Here is an 18,120-nt window from a genome sequence, read left to right on the forward strand (position 1 = left end):
TCCTGATGTGACTTCCACAGCTTCTGGCAGCTGCAAAGGCCAGGAACAGTGTCATTGCCAGCAGGACACAGCCCCACGGGGCCAGAGCAGAGCAAAGGGCTGGTAACGGGGCTCATCAACAGCTCCATCAAGCTGTGAACCAGGTCCAGGGTCCTTCCCGGGGTCCCATCAGGAGGTGGGCTAGAAACAAAGCCACGACATGAGTCCAGGATCCATCTAGAAGATACAGGTAAAGACAGGATCAGTGAGCTGCAGCACAGGTCCAAGGTTCATAGAGCTCTCCACCCAGGAGACAGAGCTAGGATGTAGCTCAGGAAGGAGCTGTAGGGCCAGTGCTGAGCTTAAATGGGCAGAGGGTGTGGGTCCCAGGTGAGGCTGGTCAGGGCAATTAAAGCCTCATGGTGGCCCCGAGAGCCAGCTCACCCATGGGTGCCTCACTATGTCATCTGCTTTCTCATTAGCCTGTCGGAAGGAGGTGGCTGGTGGACGGGACCAGAAGCATTATCTTGGTGACAGGAGACCAGGCTGCTTGTCAGCTCACCATGGGGCAGAGCAGAGCTGGGAGGTCGGGCTGTCAGTGCCTGCTCATTCCATTGTCAGCCTGGGAGGAGACAAGACAATTCCTGACGAGGGGAATGTGCTCCCCAGGCCCACGTCCTGCTCTCTCCCCTCACCCCAGCTGATCCCCTTCCCCTCCCGGGAGCCCAGGCTCCTCTTTCACCCACCCCCCTCATTTCTCCTCTGCTCTCATGGGGAGCACAAGGACCCCTAAAGACACGGGGGGCTGTAAAGGCTCCGTGACCAACCTTGGGGTGGCCCCTGAGCAGCAGCAAACCCTCAGCACGGCTGGAAACCTCTGCTGCATAAAGCACCGTGTCGTTCCTGCAGCCCTGCCAGCCCTCCTGGCTGTTACAGCAGCCTTGGGAAAGGCTGCACCATCTCCACGTCCCACGGCTGTGATTGAGCAGGCAGGAGGGCTGGTGAGACTCGCCTTCTCGGAAAGACCTACCCTCACTTTTTTCTTCTGCAGTTTTAATGAGTTTGTGGTCCCTGGTTGTGTTGAGGGAGTGCCCTGTTGGTGGGACTGGCCGGGGCAGCTCACTGGGTGCTCACCTCCCGGGGCAGTGACCGGGTACGTGCTGTGCCCCTCTGCCTCCACAGAAATCACCTACCCCAGCCCTTCTCTGTCATAGTTTTATCATCTTTGTGCTTGTTCTTTGTGTGCTGGTGGCCCAGACCCCCTCGCCAGGAGCCCCAGCGTCGTACAAGGCGCCGGGCACACAGCATGAAAAAACCCTTTGTGCTCTGAAATGCTCAAAAACACAAAGTACAAGGATTCTTGTCCTTCTTCCTCAGACGGCACCGCGAGGCTGTGCTGCTGACAAACCCTTTCTGTGCGGCGAAGAGAAAGCAATTAGGCTCCTGAAAGGCTTATTTCATTAGGAGCTTTATTAATTTGTGTCGCAGATCCAAGTGCAGCACCTTTGCCAGCAGCGACGGAGTGTTGATTTTCTTAATGGGCAATAAAGCACCGGGTGCTGAAGTGCATTAGTGTGGGGCGAGCGGCCGAGGAGGGTGCGGAGCGGCCGGTGTCTGGGTGAGACAGCAGCGGGGCTGGCACCGTGACACTGGTGTGTCGGGGGATGGCCGTGCTCAGCCTGCAGTGACACGAGGGCCGTGTTACACCGATGGATCGCTGTCTGGAGCTCACTGAGAGCAGTGAGACTGCGGGTGTCGAGGGGGTGAGCTCACAGGTGCAGAGGGCTGTGTTCCGGGGCTATTTCCCCGAGCAGAGGTCCTGGGCATCCTCACTCATCTCCTCCCAACCCCACTGAGCAGAGCTGGGTGGGAGGCTCAGGCAGGGATGGTTGGTACCATCTGCATCTCTTGTGTGGTGGTGCTGACCCCCTGGGCGTTTCCTGCGGGGAAAGGGGAGTGGGCATCTCCCCACCCCCACATGCTCGACCCATCTGACCTCTCTGCAAGGCAGAGGTCTGTCCCTGAGGGTCTCCACCCTCTTGGGGACCCTCTGCTCAGAAAGAACGCTTGGGACCCCGCAGCCTTCTCCTGCTCCCTTTCCACCAGCTGCTGGTACCCAAGGGAAACAGTGGGAGGTCAGGGAGATAATGCGAGGCCAGGGAGATAAGGAGGCCAGGGAGATAACACCATCCCTGCAGAGCGCAGGAGGATGCATACAAATCAATCCTACAAATACTGAAAGGGAGGGTGTCAGGATGGGGCTGGTCTTTTTTTCAGTGGTGCCCAGGGACAGGACAAGAGGAAATGGGCACAAACTTGAGTATAAGTTGTTCCACCTAAACATGAGGAGGAACTTCTTTCCTGTGAGGGTGGCAGAGCCCTGGCAGAGGCTGCCCAGGAGAGGCGGTGGAGTCTCCTTCTCTGGAGACATTCAAACCCACCTGGACACGTTCCTGTGGGACCTGCTCTGGGTGGACCCGCTTTGGCAGGGGGCTGGACTAGATGATCTCCAGAGGTCCCTTCCAACCCCATGTGATTCTATGATGCTGAGCAGGGGCCAGGGCAGGTATTGCAGGTGCTCCCACAGCGCATCACCCCATAGCATTGATCACCAGTGATCAGTTCCAGCAGCAGTGCTGGGCTGGACCTGCAGCGAGATGCTGATTGATTCTTTAGTCCAAAGAGGGTCACGTCCGTCCCTTAGATCATCCCTTCACCTCAGACACCCAGACCCCACTCCTGACTCGCTGTTCCCCCACAGGGCTGCTGCCAAGGGCCTTTCCCTCAGCCTGATGGAGCGTCTCATCGAGGGCTACGGGGAGCAGGTGGTGAGGATGCTGAGGGTGCAGTACCGCATGCACCAGGCCATCATGCAGTGGGCGTCCGAGGAGCTGTACGGCGGCCGGCTCGCTGCACACCCCTCCGTGGCACAGCACTTGCTCAGGTGAGTGACCCTCTGGTACCTGGGCAGGGGTGTCTTCTCCCTCCCACTGCCTCTGGGGTTTGTCCTTCCCTGCCATGGAGTTTTCCATTCCTCCTGGCCCTGTCATAGCGCTGCTGTTTCATCCTTTATTTCATTAAGGAAACATTAATTTGGGGGCAGGGGGTTGTCCTTTTGCCTGTGTAACAAGAAGTCCCGGGGAGTTATCTTCCGTCTCCTCCATTGGAATGATGAGGAACAAAATGAAATCCCTTGGTGAGACTTCTGGAGCCTGACCTGCAGCGTCTCTCTGTCTCGGGCCCTTGCTGAGGCAGACACCCAGACACCGTCCTTTATTGTGTTTCCACACGTCCACGTGAATAGAAGGACCAGGGTGTGCCCCGTCTCTGGTCCCAACACCAGAGAGACCAGAAAGTGAGATTCCTTTGGGTGGTTTCACAGCCGGGACAGCCCCCGAGGCAGGTCCGAGGCATCGGGTCCGTTCCCTGCCTGCAGTGGTTTCCCTCTCCTTCCCAGCCAAGGAAACGGCTGCATTTCACTCCCATGCCCAGGACAGCAGGCTGTTTGCCAGCACACGCTGCCACTGCCAATAATTGGAGCTTCTACAGCCTGCAGTGGGTGCAGTTCTGGGTGGGAAAACATTCATTCTCTCTGTTGGACTTGGAGAGTGTGAAATACCCCAGCGCTGGGCTGCGCGGCGCTCTGCGATTTTTAGCAATGCTTTTTCTTAAACGCAAATATTTAGGAGTCAGAAAAATTGAAATTCCCATAGAATCTCTCCACCTCACAGAACATCCAGTTTGGGACAGAGATAGCTAGAGAGGCCGTTTTTTTATCGCACTTCTTTCAAAATAATCTTGTGAAGAGCGTGAACACGACCCGGCTGGGAAGAGCAAGGGTTGTGTTTGAGAGGGCTCCTCTGCCCTCCCGTTACGGCTTCGGTTCAACATTCACCAGTGGGGCTGGGCTGGCTCCTGCCTTGTCCATGCACACGCGTGTGTACACGTGTGTGTACACGTGTGCGATTCCCTGCACCTGTAGGTGAGAGCAGGCAGGGCCGGTTCCTCGCTGCCGGCAGGAGCTCGGCTGAGCTGGGTGAGATCCTTCAGCTCTTCGGAGCTAACTCCAGGAAACACGCTCCTTGATTGTTCTTGTTCCTTGCCATGCTTTTTTTCTCTTTTTTTCCATTTAAATTTGCAAATTAAAAATAGCAACTAGAGAAGAACCCCAGGCAAAATGGTTTGAAATCATTAAAATAGGAAACCGATTGAGAAGTTGCAGTTCTGCTCCCAACAGCCCCGTATTTCCTTCCCAACTCCTGCTCTGACCTGGGGGACACTCAGGAATCTTGCTCTGGGGTCTGTCAGAGGCTTCTGCAGCACCATCTTTTCTCAAAAAAAGGAAACGTTGGTTTCCTACGGTATCTTTCTGGGACAGAGTATTTCCAAGGGAGCAAAACCTTCTTCCCAAATCTCCCTTCCCTCTGCGGTGGGTGACGAAGCACATCAGAACCCCCCCATCACAGAATTCAGGCGGGGGGGCTGCCAGCAGAGCTTTCCACAGTCACAATTTGTGACTCAGCCAAGGAGAAGGTGGTTCGAAAACCACCAGCCGTTTCTGCTGCCGGTTTTTATCGAAGCACAGTCTCAGCTGCCCCTTCTCTGAGCACGTGTTTTTGGGCTCACACCCCCTCAGTGCTGGGGAATGCTGGGGGGGAGTCCCCCAGCGGTGTGAGACCTGGGAGACGCTGAGAGGCCGGGATGCTCCTCGGCTGCCATGTCCAGCTCACCCAGCCCAGATCAGCTCCTCCCGGAGGAGCTGGGGGTGTCCCAGGGCACTGCAGAGAACCTGGATCCAGTGTCCAGCCGCAGGGACAACCAGGGTTGTCATCACACACCAAGAGTCTCTCCAGGACCAAACCCCATCTCTGCAGCTTGGGCTGGTCCACAGCGGGTGGGAGAAGTCCCTGTCCCCTATCCCTGCAGGGACAGCAAAGCACTGGGCAGCTTTTCTCCAAGGTGACGGCCAGTTCTGCTGCAGTCTCACTGAAGAGCATGAATTCTTCTCTCACCTGACCCGGTGATGTAGACAATTCCTCCTCTGAAGCGTATTCCTGGGAATGAGCTTTTCCCTGGCACTGAGAGATGCTGCGAGGGCTTTCCCTGGCCACTGCCAGCAGGCAACAAATGGGGATTATCTACCTGGGGAGCTTGGCTTTTGCACAATGTCTGCTGTCTGCACAGACGTGGACAGTGGCAGGACAGTGGCAGGACAACCACTGACAGGAGAAAGGGCTTTCCCTGGCCACTGCCAGTAGGCAAGGAATGGGGATTACTTACCTGGGGAACTTGGCTTTTGCACAGTGTCTCCTGTCTGCACAGATGTGGACAGTGGCAGGACAACCACTGACAGGAGATGGGAAGCCTCCTGGGTTTGGTGTTACAAGGAGAGGGAGATGAGCCTGTCGTGCCCTTCCCGGGGGGGAACACTAACGGGGAGCTGGAGGTGACCCCGTTCTAGAGGAGATCATGGAAAGCAAAGCTGGTTGCAGGTCCCTGCAGTCCTTGGAATGGGGCAGGTACCTCGTGCCTCTGAATCCCGTCGCTGGGCGCAAGGAGCCTGTCCCAAAGCTGGAGGAAGCAGAGCTCTTCCTTTGGGCTCCCCTTGGCCATGGAACTGGGGAAGGTGCATCCCATGCTCCCTCACTGGGCTGTCTCCCTGTCAGTGATCTCCCTGCCCTGCATTCCAGCAGCAATAGCTTCACACAGGAGGAAAAGGAGTTTCAGCCAGGAGAGGAGACTTTTCTGTCAGTGGAGTGAGTGATGTCCATTCTCTGCAGGAAGGAGGGGCGGTCGGTGCCGTACAGATGCCGAGGAGCAGCATCTCCATGTGGTGCCCAAGTCCTGGGGAGGAGAGGCTGCAGCAGGGGCTTCTCTTCAGCTGGGAACTGCCTCTGCCCTCACTCCCCTGCCTGTCACTTGGAAGGAAATCCTCCTCGCTGATGGCTCGCCATCTGCCTTGCTTGTTTGCAGACTCTCTGGAGACCCAGCTCTCTGATTTGTACATGATGTACAGTGACGTGTCCTTGTGCCAGAGCTCTCCTGCCATCTCCAGGCATTCCCTTCCTGCCCTGCATCGCCCATCCTCTTCCTAGGCTGGGAATTCAGCAACTTCCTTGGGTATTAAAATACGGCTTATTAATATTTTTTGAATGCAGCAGCTTTAGATGTAGGAATGATGTGAAAACCCAATTCCTCTGTGGTTCCTTGGGCTGCGCTTTCTTCTCCTGCCCGACAGCGCTGCTGTCAAATCTCTGGGAATACTTCAGGCTCCCCTTCCCCTGCTCCACGCCGTAAAAACCAGAAAGCAGCTGGCACATCTCCCTGGGTCTGCACAGCTTTCCTGTCTGAGACCATTTCTGTGAGACACTGAACACCCACACGCCCTACACTCACTGGCCCCTCTGAAACTCTCCAGGGCCCTCAGCTCTTTGGTTGTAATTTTGGGAGAGCATTCAAGTGACAATCCCATGGTGCAGAGCACTAATGGCTCTTTCAGCAAAGGCTTTCTGGCATTTCCAGACTGCCCCGGGCCCCTGGGGACCTGCTGTGCTGCTGGCCGTGGCTGCTCTCCTTGCACAGACCGCAGAAGCTGGCGCTGAACGCCAGAGGAGCCCACCAGGGGCTGTGCTGCTGGCCATGGCTGCTCTCCTTGCACAGACCCCAGAAGCTGGCGCTGAACGCCAGAGGAGCCCACCAGGGGTGAAGGACCCTGCTCAGTTCTCACTCTGCAGGACACACTCTTCAGTAGCATCACTGCAGATGGGGGACCAGAGCTCGGTGGGGCAGAAAGATGGGAATCTCAGCTCTCAGCTTCTGTTGTTCTTCACCACCCCCAGAGCCTTCCCGTGTCTCGCCCCACAGGACACCACTGCTGGTCCCTAGGCTGGTCCCTCGGGAGCAGTATCCAGTATCCAGCTGCTTGCCCTCTCTCCCTGCAGTGCTGTTGGGAGGAGTAAGCAACAACACAGCTGAGCAGCCCTGTGGCATCATTCCAGCCTGGTTAACCAGGCCTTTCCCACATACCTTGTGCAGGGACCTGCCGGGCGTCACCTCTACGGAAGAGACGACAATCCCCCTGTTGCTGATAGACACTGCTGGCTGCGGCCTCTTGGAGCTGGACGTGGAAGATGAGCAGTCCAAGGGGAACCCAGGTACTGCTGTTCGGGTAATTCTGTTGGCAGGAATGGATTGTCTGAGGTCCTCAGCCTCCCACGGGCTTGGCCACTGACACCAGCCGAGCCACGGCCCAGAGGTGTCCCCTCCAGAGCAGGGGGAAGGTGGGGTTCCCAGGGAGCATCATTGGGGAGGTCATTTCCTCTGTAAATCCTCGAGCTGAAAGGACTCTGCGGGGGACCAGAGTGGCCACAGGGCCACGATGACCATGTGCAGTTTGTGGGTGGCCACGCTGGCTGCCTTGTTCCCTTGCAGAGACGTTTCTGCATGGACTGGAATGGGGTGGAGGGTCCCTGTGATGGGTGCTGTACCCAGGCTGGCAGGGCACATGGTGGCAGGCAGGGCACAAGCCCCTTTTAGAGAGGCTGCAGACAGGGCTCTGGGTTGCCTCCCAGTCCTCTGCCCAGTCCATGAAGTCCTGTACGGCTCTTCTCCATGAGTTTTCTTAAGACATTGAGTTTCCTGCCGGTTTGCTGACTTAAAAAATAGGTTTCATTGCAGATTGTGTGCAGCCAGGCACCACAGCTCTTGTGATAAACCCCTGCCCGAGGGGACAGATCTCTGTCTGTGGTGCCTGTGCCCATGGCCTCCCCTGCCTGTGCTCTCCCGATGGCCTCCCCACAGGCTGCTGTAGCCGGTCGCTCTCACGTGCCCACGGAGCTGCTTTGGCATCGGGGCTGCCTGCATCAGGGGTGAATTTGTTTTCCTCTCACTCACCGGTGCAGATCTCCTGCCAGCAATGAGGCTCCAAGCCTGTCTCTGCCCAGGCAGGGAAAATGGTCTGTAAAATACAAGGACATTTTTTACCAGTTTAAATATCTTTTGCCTTCCTTTTTTTTTTTCTTTTTTCAAACCCACCAGCATTGAATTGCCCATCATTTTTCCAGGCAGCAGTCCCTGAGGCCTTGCTGAACAGAGGAGGGCTCTTGTCCCCCAGCAAGACCCAAAAAGACTTGTCGAGATAACTCCGGGATTTGAAGCAGGGGATTAAACACATGGCTCCCAGAATTTGGGAGGCATGTGGAGCATGCTGCAAATGCTGGATTTTTGTAACTAGGTTTTTCTGCAGAACGGAGGGTAATGTCAGTTGAGCCCATAAACCAGTGAAATGGTTCACATTTGTATTTAAGTTGCCCTCTCTGATCTCTCTGAACCCAGCACCCCCCTGAGCAGGCCGTTTGGGGCAGGCTGCCCGCAGCCTCTGAAGCTCCGAGCACACGGAGCCCAGCGTGAAGCTTCTGCATTGGGTGCTGGGGATTTAGAAATGTGGGGACTTGAAAAAGCAGAACAAAAAGGAAAGGTGGAGTTTTTTTTCCCTTGCAGTGTGGAGAATTGGATTTTTAGTGAGGTGTAGGGTCTGACTTCAGAGAGAAAATAATCTATTGCCTGGATTATCGTTGATCTCTTGGATTAATAGAGGAAGGCCGGGGAAAGGCAAGTGCTCTTGAGAAAGCTCTTCTGAAGCTTTAGTGAGGTGGGGACTCGGAAGGGCAGGACACGGGTGCTGTGGGGCTCTGGGAGTGGGAGCCAAGGCTGGGAATGGTCAGCCCTGGGCCACGCTGGCGCGCAGGCAGGACCTTCCTCAGCCTGTCCTTGCTGCTTAGGGGGAGGTGGGCACATTTCTCCATGTCCAAGCTGTTGGCTTCAGCCTCTGCCTGTCCCCTCTCTGCCCTAGGCGAGGTGCAGCTGACCCATCTGCACGTCCAGGCCCTGGTGGAAGCCGGGGTGAAGGCACGGGACATCGCTGTCATAGCCCCCTACAACCTCCAGGTGAGACCACCCGCTCCTGCCACCTCCTCTCTCTTCCCTCACGCTCTCAGGGGTGGATTCAAACCTTGATGTCTCTGGGAGTGATACCAGAACCTCCTCGGAGAGATGAAGGTGGAAGTCAGCAGGGCCAAATTGCATAATCAGAATTTGGGGCCAGCTTCTCCCCATTTCAGCAGCCTGAGGCCACGGAGGGAAGAGGTGTCCACTGGGCGTTTTCCCTCCCAGCCCCAGGAGTCAGTGCCTGAGCTTCGGGAGATGTGAGCGCTCACCCTGTGGGTCTGAGAGGGAGATACTTTACCAAAACAGTGCCATTTTAATCCTTTTGGCCTTGCACTTTTCTTTAGCAGATATCTATCCCATGTTTTCCAGGTGGACATGCTTAGAGAGGACCTTTGCCACAGGTACCCAGAGCTAGAAATTAAGTCAGTTGATGGTTTCCAGGGAAGAGAGAAGGAGGCAGTGATCCTGTCCCTCGTGAGATCCAACAGGAAAGGTGAGAGTTGGGGCTGGGGAATGAGATGGGAACTGTGGGACTGCTCCAAGGCTGCTCATCGTGCTGCCAAGTGCTGTGCTTTAATTGCAGTTCTGATGGGCCCCAGCACTTTGCTCTGAATGAATTTGCTGGCAAGAACCTTCCTTTTAAGGCCTTTTTTTTTTCCTAACAAAGGGATATATTTGCTGTGGCAGTTGCAGGGGAAGGCTCCTGTGGCAGCAGGCACAGAGGAAGCCAGGACTCCTTAGTTTGAAGCTTTCCTGGCTGTTGAGGCCTCAGAAATGGTTTAACCCGGGGTCCCAAGAATGGCAGGTGTGAGGGGAGCACCTCGTTCAGTGGAGTGCCGAGCACTTCCCGCAAGAGCTGAACATTTGGGAGGCTTGTTTCTTGGGTTTGGAGCCCATTTTGTGTCCCTTCCCCAAAGGAAGTGAGCAGGAGCCGGTGTTACAAGTCAGGCACAGAAAATGCTTCTTTTGGGAACAAAATCTAGAGCAGAAAATTGAGTTTTCTCTGCTATCAGCAGCTGCAGATAGTTAAGAGCTGGAAAGAAGCTGCTCCCTGGAGCCACGAGGCTCCTTCGACCGAGCCACTGGCCCATCTGAGAGGTGCTGAGGTGCCAGCTCGAGTGGGGGGTGACCCTCGTGAGCCCCCTCTCCCCGAGCGTGGGTCCCTGCCCCATCCAAACCCCCGGTGAGACACATCCCTGCCCCATCCAGACCCCTGGTGAGACACATCCCTGCCTGCGCTCCCGCTGCTGAGACTCTGGGTGTGCTGGGAGCGCTGATGTCTGGGAGGGAGAACAGGGGGAAGGAGGCAGGGAAGGAGGAGGTGCTTTTTTTTGGTGGTTTTTTTTTTTTTAAGAAAGCCTAGAGCAAGAACAGCAGCGCTGGGGGGAGAAAACGGAGGTGGGGGACAGGACTAAGAATAATCCTTATTCATGAGTGACTCACCCTTTTTGCTCAGTGGGAGCTGGTGTCCCCCGGCCCTTTCCCGTGCTCAGCTCGGGCACGGTGCAGGAATCACTTTTGCAGGAATCACGGGGGCACAAAGCAGCTTCTCCCAGTGTCTGGGCACGGCTCTGCTCTGCACGGGGCACAGGAGATGGTGTTAATGCCCTCTGAGACCCTGGAGAGAAAGCCATACCCCTTTTACAGCCGCATTTCTCGGCTCAGAGGTGGCCAGGGACCTCGGCCGGCAGGGCCTGTCCCTTCTGCGGCCAGTCCCGATGCAGCAGGAAACCCTCTGGCCGGGTGAGAGGAAGGACTGGTCCCTGCAGTCGGTGAAACCTCACCAGAGAAACTGGAAATGGTTCTCCAGGCTGCAGAGCACGGAGAGGGGATCGCCTGCACCCTCAAAGGCAGCTCAGACTAAACCCCTCAGCCCCGGCAGGGCAGAGCCAGAGCCGGGCTGGTCCCGCACCGGCCGAGACGTTCATTCCTTCCCCTCCTTATCCCCGGGAGCTGGGAGCTCAAGGCCGCCCACGCTGCCCCTCTGGCTGGCTGATCCTCACTGACTCATCCTGGCACTCGCCGGCTCCTACGGCTCCTCTCTGAGCAGAGAGCCAGGAGCAGAGCGAACCCTGCAGCGCCGCCTGAACGGGCCTTCCTCTCAGCCCCTTCAGGGTCTGGGGGCAGATGGGGGGAGCTGTGTGGGACGGGGGTACAGCTTTACCTGCAGGGGGGAGCTGTGTGGGACGGGGGTACAGCTTTACCTGCAGTCCCTCTTCTGTCACGGTGAGCCTCTCCGTGTTGCTCCGTACGGCATTTGCTGCCAGGTCCCAGCCTGATCTTGTGTCATGGGCCACCCAGGAGAATGTTCCTCCTCTCCGTGCACCATCCGTCCTCCTCCCGGCCCGGGGAGCCCCGCTGGGAGCCCTCCTTCTGGCTTCAGGGGTGGAAAGATGGAGGTGACAGCATCAGTCAGGGGCCAGAGTCCAGTAAACACCAGTTCCCACCCTTCGGCCCAGCAACCCCTGAGTCCTTTGGGCCAAATCTGGACCTGGAGCCAGCCGAGAGCAGGTCCCTCAGCCCCCGGTCTCTCTCTCCCAGGTGAGGTGGGCTTTCTTGCCGAAGACCGGCGGATGAACGTAGCGGTGACCCGTGCCCGGCGCCACGTGGCCATCATCTGTGACACCCGCACCGTCAGCAGCCAGGCCTTCCTGAAGAGGCTGGTGGACTACTTCAGCCAGCATGGGGAGGTCCGCACGGCCTTCGAGTACCTCGACAGCATCGTGCCCCAAAACTACGCTCAGGAGGGCCGGGGGGAGCGGCAGCAGGGGACAAAGCTCCCTCCACCATCAGGCCCCAAGCCCCAGCCGCCCCCGGGGAGGAAACCCAAAGCAGGAGGAACCAAACCGGAGCGTCAGAAGCCAGAAGCGGCGCGTTCCTCCCCAGACACGAGCGGACCTGGGGGAGAGAGCCCAGGGAAGAAGGAGGATGCTGACAGGTTCAGGGCCATGCTGGTGGCCTTCCTGGAGAGCAGTGAGACGCGGCTGGATTTCCCCCCATCCCTCAGTTCTCACGACCGGCTGCTGGTTCACCAAATGTCAGAGGAGCTGGGGCTGCAGCACCTCAGCAGCGGGGAGGGCAGGCTCCGGTTCATCAGCGTTCGCAAGAAAGAGCCTCCCCAGCCTTCGCCCCCCACCGCCGCTCCCCCTGGCCAGCAGCTCCCCCTTCCTCAGCATCCCAGCGGGGAAAATCCTGTCCCCGCCGAGCCCAGGGGACACAGCGAGGGCTCAGGGACAGTGGACCTGAAAACCCTGCACCTGGAGAGGGTTCAGAGGGAGAAAGCCCTGCGGGAGGAGGAGGTGAGGAAGGCTCAGGAGCCCAGAGCCGGCCCTCAGGGCAACAGCAGGAAAAAAGACAAAAGCGAAGCCAAAGGTAGGTCGCTCTCTTTGTAACCAGCACAATTAATGCTCTTCCCTGGATGCTTTTCAGACCCCGTGGTTTTGCCCCCAGGCCTCGGGATCTGTGGAGCGTGGGATGCGGCTCCGGGAAAGCTCTGATGCTGGCACTGCAGGGATGTGAGAGCTGGCAGGAGCCTGCAGCAGGCGGCTGCAGCGCTGGGGAGAGGGCTTTGGGGGCCTGGAGGCATTTCTTAAGTTGAAAGAAAAGCCTTTGGGGACCCTTTCCCAAGAAGAGAGAGGCTGAGGAGTTAGATTGTAGGCTCCCAGACGTAGGCAGAGGAGCTGAGAGGGGTACCTGGCCCACATTGAAGGAGGTGGCTGACTCCTGAATGTGGAGGCAGGGTAAGATAGAGACAGGAGCTGCCAGACGTGGTCCCTTCCTCTTCCTCAGTCCTCTCTGAGCCGAGGGAGGCACCCAGGCACGCTGCAGGTGGGAGCCTTGGGGTCCCAGTAGTGCCTTTGGGCATGGGGCAGAGTTTACTGGGGACTGAAACCCCAGTTGCTGCAAAGAGCGACTCCCTGGACGCAGCGAGGCTGTAGCTGGGGGTTGCCTGGGTTTATTCTCCAGGTCCAAGCAGGTGGTTAAATGGCCGGGTCTCTTCCCCTGCCTTCTCCCCAGGAAAGCCAGCGGTGAAGCCCGGAGCGGGCAGCGCGGCAGAGGAGGACATCGATGCTCTCATCTCTGCGGCCGTCAAAGCTGACAGCACCTGCGGCTTCCCCCGCTGCAAAGCCAGCGTCACAGCCCTGGGACAGCTCTGCCACCTCTGCAACAGGCGCTTCTGCCTCAGCCACCACGTCCCAGAGGTAAGCACAGGGCCGTGCAGCCTGTCTGGGGGCTGGAGAGGAGCAGGAGGTGCTGAGCAGCGTGGGTCTAACCTGGGAATTTCCCCATCCAGCTCCCCAGGCAGGATTTCCTCGGGAGGCGTTCCAGGCAGGACCCTCTGTCAGAGCTTTGGCTGGAGATGCAGGGGAAAGGGCTGCTGGGCACTAACACCTGGGCTCTGTCTTTATTCCCCTCTTGCTTTGTGCCCTTCTTCACCATTCCCTGGCATTTACACTCCCGGGTTGTGCAGATAAAGCACAGCAGAGAGGAGAAAGGAAGAGGCAGTGATTTGCTGTCTGGCATTTACACTCCCAGGTTGTGCAGATAAAGCACAGCAGAGGAGAAAGGAAGAGGCAGTGATTTGCTGGAGCCTGGACGCTCGATTCCCTCTGGAGCCTGGGGAGAAGTGGAGATGCAGGGGAAAGGGCTGCTGGGCACTAACACCTGGGCTCTGTCTTTATTCCCCTCTTGCTTTGTGCCCTTCTTCACCATTCCCTGGCATTTACACTCCCGGGTTGTGCAGATAAAGCACAGCAGAGAGGAGAAAGGAAGAGGCAGTGATTTGCTGGAGCCTGGATGCTCGATTCCCTCTGGAGCCTGGGGAGAAGTCAGGGCTGGAGCCAGCAGAGAGCAGTGCTGCTGTGGGCTGGGTAGCAATTAGGTGGTTCCTGAAGTGCTTTACTGGCTTGGAGCTGAGCAGCTCCATGGTCTGCAGCCTCAGTGTTGGCTCCCTTGTGCACCTGGGTGATACCTTCCTCCTCCTCCTCTCTGCTTGCTTGTGGTGGAGGACCCTGGAGTAGGCATCTCGGCAGCCCTGCACCATCCTCTAGCTCTAGGCAATCCTGCTTCAGCAGGGGAGTTGGACTAGATGATCGCTATGGTCCCTTCCAACTCTAGAAATTCAGTGAAATTCAGTGAAATCCTGCACCTCCGTGGGAGCAGCAGTGTGATGGTCACTGAACCAGCAGCTTTACATTGGACAGTAGGAACAATTTCTTCACCAAAAGGGCTGTTAAGCCTTGGCAGAGGCTGCCCGGGGCAGTGATGGAGTTGTCGTCCCTGGAGGGATTTAAAAGCTGGCCAGACGTGGTGCTGAGGGACGTGGGTCTGGACAGTAGGAACAATTTCTTCACCACAAGGGCTGTCAAGCCTTGGCAGAGGCTGCCCGGGGCAGTGGTGGAGTTGTCATCCCTGGAGGGATTTAAAAGCTGGCCAGACGTGGTGCTGAGGGACGTGGGTTTGTCACTGTTGGGTTGATGGTTGGACTCGATGATCTGAAAGGTCTCTTCCAACTCAAACAATCCTGTGATTCCATTCCTTGCTGTTCTGCCAGAGCTGCCTGACAGCCCTTTCCTGCCCCGATCTCCTTGCTGTTCTGCCAAAGCTGCCTGACAGCCCTTTCCTGCCCCGATCTGGGAAGGAAGGAAGCTGAGGTTAAACTGGCATCATCTCTTTGCTGGGGCGCAGAGAGAGGCAGGAGAGTTCAGGCCTCCAGGGCTGGCAGTGGGGTGCCCCATGGTATGGTGGCCTCGGGGATGGATGATTTTCCCTTCAGCTGCAGCCTCCTGCGCCCGTCGTCCCTCATCGTCCCTCATCCCGCGTCACCCAGGCATCGCTCTTCGCTGCAGGGAGCCTCCCGGAGCTTAGCAACGTTTAGTGAGCTGACCTATAAATCCTCGGCAGAGATTTTCCACTTGTCAAGTACTATCTGTTTCCATGGCAAAGAATAGTTGTATTTATGGTCATTCACAGTCCAGTTGGGATATAAATCTATATTTCCTGCAGAATGGCCTCTCCCCACTGAATTGTAATGAGAGCTCCAATGAGAAACCTCCAGTGGGAAGGATAAAAATCCACACCACTGAGTTTTTCTTGCTTTTTAGAGCTTATCCCTTTTTCCAGATGTTTTCAGGCTCGGTGTGAAATAGCCTGGACCCTCTTGCCCATCCCTGCCCCCTAAGGGGGGGCCAGCACGTACCTGAGCCATCTCAGTGGGGATGGAGCCTCTGTGTATGGAGGGTCCCTGGGCAGAAAGGGCTCATGCCCCTCTTTGGCAGCCCCCAGCTGCTGACCCCCCCTCCATCCAGCACTGCAGGATGTCCAACCTCTCCAGCACCCACTGCCTGCTTCTGAGCTGCTCCGGGGGGTCTGTTGGCTCCGGGTGGTTGAGGTGGGCAGCAGGGTCAGAAAGCCCCGTGCTGGCCAGGAGCCACGGGCTATTCCCAGCCCCTGCCCCGGGCTCAGCAGTGCTGCTGGGGACAGCAGGGTTTGTCACTGCCATCCTCACATCGGCTTGTGGGTCCTCAAAACATCACATGACTTCAGGACGGACCAAGCAGAAGGGGTAAACTTCTAGGGTCTGGAATGTAGTGCTGGGGAGATGGTTCAGGGGATGCTGAGTGTGGCTCAACGCACCTTAAACAGGGGCTGGGCTTCAGCACGGGGGGTTTGGAGAAGGTCTGCCTGCACAAAATCAGCGTTATCAAGCTTTTTCTTACTCCAATACAGCAGACAGACTTAATTACACTCCAGCAGCAGCAATGTGGCTAAAAAGGTCCCTGCTTATTTCCCGACTCACCTTTCCAGTTTCTCTCCTTTCCCCCAGTCCCAGTTCCAGCAGGGAGCAGAACGGGCAGCTTGGCTCCAGCTCCAGCTCCAGCTCCCAGGCGGGAGCGCCGCGGCTGCGCAGATGCCGAGCTCCCTGGGGTCAGAGTTTTGGAAGGAAGCACTTAAACCCTCCACAAGGATGATTTACCTGCTCTGCAGGTTCCAGCAGGAGAGAAATCGCCTTTATATTTTGTTTCCTGGAAGAGGAGCTCTAAATTAGCAGGAGATGGTTTCAGGGGGGTGCAAAGCGGGTGGAATTCCAGGCTCTGGGAATAAAACGGCCGGATTCCCCGTTCCCAGTGTCCGTTCTCCCCGGGCAGGTCCATGGCTGCGGGGACAGGGCCCGGGCCCAGGCGCGGCAGAGGATCAGCCGGGAAGGGCTTCTCCATCCCGGGAGCGGCTCCAAGGACACGGCCCTGGACCCGGCCAGGAGAGCCCAGCTCCAGCGGCGCCTGGACAAGAAGCTGAGCGAGCTGACGGGCCAGAGGAAGGGCAAGAAGAGAGACAAGGAGAAGTGAAGGATCATGGATACTTCTCTTTTCAACCTGGACGTCACAGGTCAGACTACGCAAAGCGAAGATGCTGCTAAAGCTGCAGGGCCCTGGGGAGCCCGAGAGGGACACGGGTGCCCTGGGTTCTGGGGGGCAGACAGCTCGGAGCCAGCGGCCCAAAAAAACAGTCGCTGGGTCTCCCTAAACCACGGAGCCGAGGCGGAGGAGGGAGAGCAGCTTTATTTGTCCCAGTCATCCTTATTGACAGAGTGATGGATGTGCAGGGAGGCCAGAGAATGCCAGGAAGGACGGATATTAAACCACCTGAAGCAATGGGCTGTCGCTGTGACATTTCTGCTGCTACAGCAAAAAGATAAATGTCTGTGAGCGGGAACGGGGAGGAATCGGGAGCCCTAGCTGACCCTCTCCTGCAGGAGGATGGCTAAGGAAATGGGTGCTTCCAGCCCCGTTTTCCCAGCCCAGCGATGCTCCCGGCATCCTCCCTCCACCCATCTCCCACTGCCTGCCCATCCTCTTCTCCAGAGCCCCTCTCTATCCACCCACAGCCCCTGCCCCGAGGGGCACAGGGACCACCACCCCCTGAGCGACACCTCAAACAGCCAGTTTTTGTCCCCAGGGTGGCTCACGCCAGCCCCAGGATGAAGGAAAAGGTGCCGAGATGCCTCCAGAGAGGGATGGCTTGAGAGGGACACAATAAAAAGCCCCACACCACACACAGCCCATCATTCTGGGGCTGAACACCGCAGATCTTGCCCACCAGTGATTCCAGCACCCGTGGAAGGCTCTCATCTCACCCGGAGTTCGCAGGGGCTGAAGACAGCCAAGCGTGTCCATGTCTGTCTCGTCCCAAACACTAGATGAGGTAGCTCATAAGCAAATTCTCCCCAAATCTCAGTGCGTTAGTAGAAGCTGTGAACACCTTCACAAAAAAACCTTCCTCATCCTTCAATAAACCTCATCCTTCAAAACCCCCTCCATTTGCATCCCCGGTCCTCGGCAAACCCGGTCTGAGCCATCCTTGGCTCGTGCCTGGGTCCCCACGGAGCGATGGCACCGGCTGGCACGGCAGCAGATGGGGCGTCAGGGCTCCTGGGGGGAAGGTGAGGAGAGGAAGGAGGAGGAGGAGGAGGGAACCTGTGCCTTGGTGAGCGGCTGGGTGTCTGCAGGGGAAGAGCCAGAGCAGGGGCTGCGGAGGAGGGGACGTGACAGAAATCGCAGCCTCCTCCCAAAAATGAAGGTGAGGCAGAGGAGAGGGATGAGCAGAAAGAACTGCTGCCAGCTCAGGCACCACCTGGGGGTTACCCTAACCAGGGGCAGACGGCTCAGCCACGCTTCTTCTCCCTGCTCAGATCATTCAGACCAGCACAACCCCGACCGTGCGCACCCCACGGCACCGGCTCCTGGCAAACACCCCCACATTTCCCTGTCAGCATCCTCAGCCCCAGACACCCCCACATTTCCCCATCAGCATCCTCAGCCCCAGACACCCCCACATTTCCCCGTCAGCATCCTCAGGCAGAGGAAAGCCGAGGCTCTGGTGCGAGGGATGCATCCCCAGAGCAGCCTCTGCCTCCAGCCCGTGCCACGGGGAGCTCTCTCGGAGCCCTCCATCCAGAAAACGGGGTGGGCATCGGGTCCCCCCAAAACCCCAGACCTTTCCCAGGGGCTGGGCCGTGCTCAGGCCGGGAGCCCACGAGTAGACAGGATCCAAAGGGCTTTTTCCCCTCCCTTCCCCCTGAAACAGGAGTTGGGCTTAAAAATTACTCAATTAGGACTGGTCGATGTCTGCTGTGGTCACAGGGCCAGCACGTGCCCTTCTGCACCCAGATATTGGGAAAAACGAGTGAGTTTTGGG

At 57.5% G+C, this 18,120-nt stretch overlaps 1 protein-coding gene across 1 annotated transcript in view; it reads left to right on the top strand.

The window, feature by feature from the left end:
• Window positions 1-16,577, top strand: part of IGHMBP2 (immunoglobulin mu binding protein 2) — a 35,667-nt gene extending 19,090 nt beyond the window's left edge. Inside the window, exons 6-12 of the mRNA XM_014940707.1 lie at window positions 2,741-2,923; window positions 7,015-7,133; window positions 8,831-8,925; window positions 9,295-9,418; window positions 11,467-12,297; window positions 12,943-13,127; window positions 16,074-16,577. Coding sequence (XP_014796193.1) covers window positions 2,741-2,923; window positions 7,015-7,133; window positions 8,831-8,925; window positions 9,295-9,418; window positions 11,467-12,297; window positions 12,943-13,127; window positions 16,074-16,271 — 1,735 coding nt within the window. The 3' untranslated portion in view covers window positions 16,272-16,577. The remainder of the gene's footprint in view (window positions 1-2,740; window positions 2,924-7,014; window positions 7,134-8,830; window positions 8,926-9,294; window positions 9,419-11,466; window positions 12,298-12,942; window positions 13,128-16,073) is intronic.
• Window positions 16,578-18,120: the final 1,543 nt, after the last annotated feature.

Source organism: Calidris pugnax, unplaced genomic scaffold, assembly GCF_001431845.1.
Source record: "Calidris pugnax isolate Ruff unplaced genomic scaffold, ASM143184v1 scaffold98, whole genome shotgun sequence".
NCBI lineage: Eukaryota > Metazoa > Chordata > Aves > Charadriiformes > Scolopacidae > Calidris > Calidris pugnax.